Source organism: Limulus polyphemus, unplaced genomic scaffold (assembly GCF_000517525.1).
Source record: "Limulus polyphemus unplaced genomic scaffold, Limulus_polyphemus-2.1.2 Scaffold718, whole genome shotgun sequence".
Classification (NCBI taxonomy): Eukaryota; Metazoa; Arthropoda; class Merostomata; order Xiphosura; family Limulidae; genus Limulus; species Limulus polyphemus.
In genome coordinates, this window is record NW_013666328.1 from 305084 (window position 1) to 309206 (window position 4123).

A 4123-nucleotide genomic window follows, 5' to 3' on the forward strand; every position below is an offset into this window, starting at 1 on the left:
GTCTTGATAACAAAGATTTCCATCTACGACTGCACGTTCTTGATGTATCCAGTTTAAAATAGTATATATATATATATATATGAGTAATCATAAGTTAAACGCAATTGTATGAATTTGTGGTTCAAATATTTTATTGTTTGGTTGCAACTGTCAATTGGCCGTTTTTGTAGTAATGATAGCTAGTATTTTAATAGTAATATCTTATTTGTGGTTTTAGTTATAGTAACTTTTTGAACTTGGAGTAAGTATTCAGCTTTATAATAGCAATTGTTTGTACTTTTTTGTAAACTATTTTGACGCAACCGACAGCCTGACCTTTCAACACCTAAGTAAACAAACGCGTCGTATGTGTTTAAAGTTACTTGATCCTGGACAGTTGTGTTTGATCATAAATGATTCTATCATCAGTAATGATTTTAGTTTAAATTAGCTTTTTGCTTATGCCAAAAATATAACGCAAAAGTTATCCTACATTTTGTTAAATTTAAAGTACTTTAAATACTGAGTAGATGTGCTTATTTTGTATATTATAAAAATGGTGCAAGTAAAACAAAGCTATCGTAAAGTTACAAAACTATGGGGAAAATATTTTGTGGGTATTGGACGGCGTAATAGTGTGACCCAAATATTCTTTATGCCTCAAAATAATACTGATCATTATTAAGTTAGGTAAACGTCACCAACATAGGTTTACTTTTAAAGCAAAAATCACATGACTACTTCAATTATACGAAAAACAAAATATCATCAGGGAAGTAAAACTAGAAAAAAAAGGTACCAGATTTCTAGAAATAAAAACAACTGTGCAAACTTTACGGAAAAAAAAGGACCTGAATGAAAGCAAAGGATAATGTTATGTCAACCACACTACATCTGCCATATCCAATGACGACTTTAGTCAATATCAGGGTTCATCATACTGACTTGTAGTTGTTGTCTAGGCTTTATATACATATATCATTAACTTTCATGAACACCAACTATTATGGTGTAAACCAGATTAAGTAAGTGAAAGCTACAGAAAATAATGAGACGTAGATGGCTTACGGTCCTCTATAATTGTATAGTTTTCGTACAGAATCAGAGTCACGAGACAGTGTGTAAATCGAATAATTCAGCGCCCTCTGTCTCACTACCATTGATGTAGCAATCGGAGATTTACAGAATATAACAACTGGATTATTTCATGGGAAATGTAAGAAATATTTTAATTATTTATGAACTTTCATATGATTGCTCAAAATCGTTTAGAAAGTTGTGATCAATCACCCGTACTAACAGTCAACTGTTATCACTACTAGTAGAAATATTTGTACTTGTAGAATTAGTGATGGTAACTGTATTGTTAATCAGTAATAATGAAAATTTAATGACAAAGCTAAGTGGCGATTTTTTTTTGCTGTCTGTTTTTGTTAGGAACCGAGTATCCCGGAAGAGATGACAACCAAGAAAACTATACCAAATAGCGAGTGAGTTGCAACTGTATATGTGTGTTAAAAGTATATGTATTTGTGAACCCCGTGAATTCGCCCGATCAACCATGGCCATTACAAATTCACACTTTAGGACAAGACATCAGAATACATAAGTATCATTGAATGTGCCATAAAAAAGGGGTTTTAAATCCCAAAACCCCATATATATATATGAGCTTGAGTGACGATGTTTTTGCCATGGGATCACCTTGAAAGTAATAATAATAATAGGCGAACTCTTTGGTCTTAATGGAATATGTCACGATGGGTAGCTTAATAAAATGAAAGATCGTTTTGCTTTGGTTTTTATCTTATATCTCTCTAATGAAGTGCGTAAAAGATATGGAGAACGATATTCTTTTTATGGTTTGATATCTTATATGTTCATTGTTTTTATCAAGCTAAAGATATAGTTGCTTTATTTTGATATGTTTTTACTCCCTCCCCCACCGTCCTCTGATCATTCACTTCAAGTACATTTCATTTTAATTTGATTAGTTTAGATAATCTACCAGTAAACTTTTCTTTTGAGTCCTGAGGCCGCTTAGTAAACTTCGAAATAAGTTTTAGTGGAATGCTTGGAAGAAAATATTATTCTGTTGGAAATTTATTATATCTCAAATGTTTTTCATGGTGGTGTAACAAAATTTAAAGTGAGCTATCAAAATAATAATCACAATCAAAGATTAGAATTAAATTAAAATAATGTTCAACCTGAAAAACATTATTTATAGACGAAAAACAGGCAAAGTTAACTCTTAATTGAATTATTTGGTCTCAATTAAAAACTCTAAGTTCCAAATACTAGTGTAAAAGTTTAGTGTTTCCAATTAAATTGAATTTTTTCCAATTAATTTTCGAAACCATTTGACCGAGAATGATTTTTATGGCATAGTATTTAACAGTACTTACTAATTTAATTAATTTCATTTAACCGTGTGCCCCCCAGTGGCACGGCGGTATGTCTGCAGACTTATAACGCTAGAATTCGGGTCTCGATACCCGTGGTGGGCAGAGCACAGATAGCCCAATGTGTAGCTTTGTGCTTAATTACAAACAAAGAAATAACAGTGTAAACATTTTATCCAGGTACTGTCCATCGAGTAATAAAGTTGAAAAGATTTCAGTCTGTGCATGTGCTCGAAAAATGTATGACAAATGTTGCTGGACAAAGAAGGGTTATGTTTTTCATTAACCATCTGTGTTTGTAGAGGAACCATAACTGTGTAATGGTAATTGGTAATTATGATCAAAATGTTGTTGTAGCATTATGTAATTGATTCGAATCTTTTCGCTATGAGCTATTTTCTCCTTTCTTAGTTTATAGACAATAGCAACTCTTCATATATCTAGAATCACTGTGATGCTCATTGTTCTGATTTGTCAACATTGGCGTTAACCTTAAGTTTCTTAATATATACCATGATAATATAATTATTGTATAAAGTTGTTTGAGGTTTTCGTACTTTTTCTCGCATTAGGCTTAATATATTAAGTTATCAGAATCGTATGTTTTGTTTAAAAAAAAACAACAGAAAATTGATTTTGCGTGGTTAAAGTCAGGTGGTTTTTCATTACAACTGATAAATATGCATCATCACATATCAATTTCTTTATTGTAAACATTTGTTTATGTGTTCGTATTTGTGGTTTGATGTTCATGAGTTAAGTAGAAAATTAATGCAGGTTATTTCCACCATTACACTAAATATTAATAAAATAGATTACTTTAATGATAGTAATTATTTTTAGGATATTCTGCTAGACAAATGGAATAAAACAAAATGGGCATTTTGATTATACAGTGAATAAAAACTTTCCTGGTAACTAGTAAAGTGTAAAACAATTTTTGTTGAATTATACTTATAATGCACTTTATCATGACCCCTACCTTTCATTTTATGTAAACGTAACAAACGTACTGAATGTTGGAACGTTATGTTTTACTATGACTTGTTTTACTTTAATTTAATGATAAAGTATGCCTGAGAACGTTTTGGTATTCTTGTCGAGCTCACATTTGTAGATATTTAGTTTATTTGCAGAATGTAAGAACTGAATTGTTATTTCTTCTCAGTTATAATCTAATATAAAACATATGTTCGTTTAAGAAAAAGAACAGTGTCCATTGTACCCATAACAAGTACTTATGGAGATTTGATTGTTTCAGTTTTTCTAGATTTGGCATTGCGTTTATTAAAAGTTCAATAAAATTACATATATTAGAACTTACCTGATCCCTAGTTTGAATAATATAAACGAAATAAACAAAACTAAAACACAACAACACTTTATCATTTTCTTTTTACGAACTGTGAATAATTTTGTTCATTTACACCTTTCCCTCGCTTTACATTGGGGACGTGTTCTGAGAAAAAGCAGTGTAAAGCAACTCCGTGTAAAGCGAACACAATTTTTTATAGAAAAAGTGGGGGTTAGATTACAGACCCCCTCCCCTAGGCCCAGCATTCCCAGAAACCAAATAATTATACAACTTAAAAATATATATTGATACTCACCAATACAAGTCACACTAAGATGTGATCTGTGGCGTGAGGATGGAAAGTGAGATGCTCTGAGGAGAGAGTGGTGGAGAGTCAGATTCCACCTCACTGGCAGCAGATTCTGTCACTTCTATTGGAGATAAG

The 4123-nt window shown here is 31.5% G+C and overlaps 1 protein-coding gene across 5 annotated transcripts in view; it reads left to right on the top strand.

Annotated features, from left to right (window-relative positions):
* Positions 1-3687, top strand: part of LOC106460150 — a 112348-nt gene extending 108661 nt beyond the window's left edge. For all 5 annotated transcript variants that reach the window (XM_022386796.1, XM_022386798.1, XM_022386797.1 and 2 more), the window contains one exon: positions 1417-3687. In XM_022386796.1, the coding sequence (XP_022242504.1) occupies positions 1417-1473 (57 nt within the window). In that variant the 3' untranslated portion in view covers positions 1474-3687. The remainder of the gene's footprint in view (positions 1-1416) is intronic.
* Positions 3688-4123: the final 436 nt, after the last annotated feature.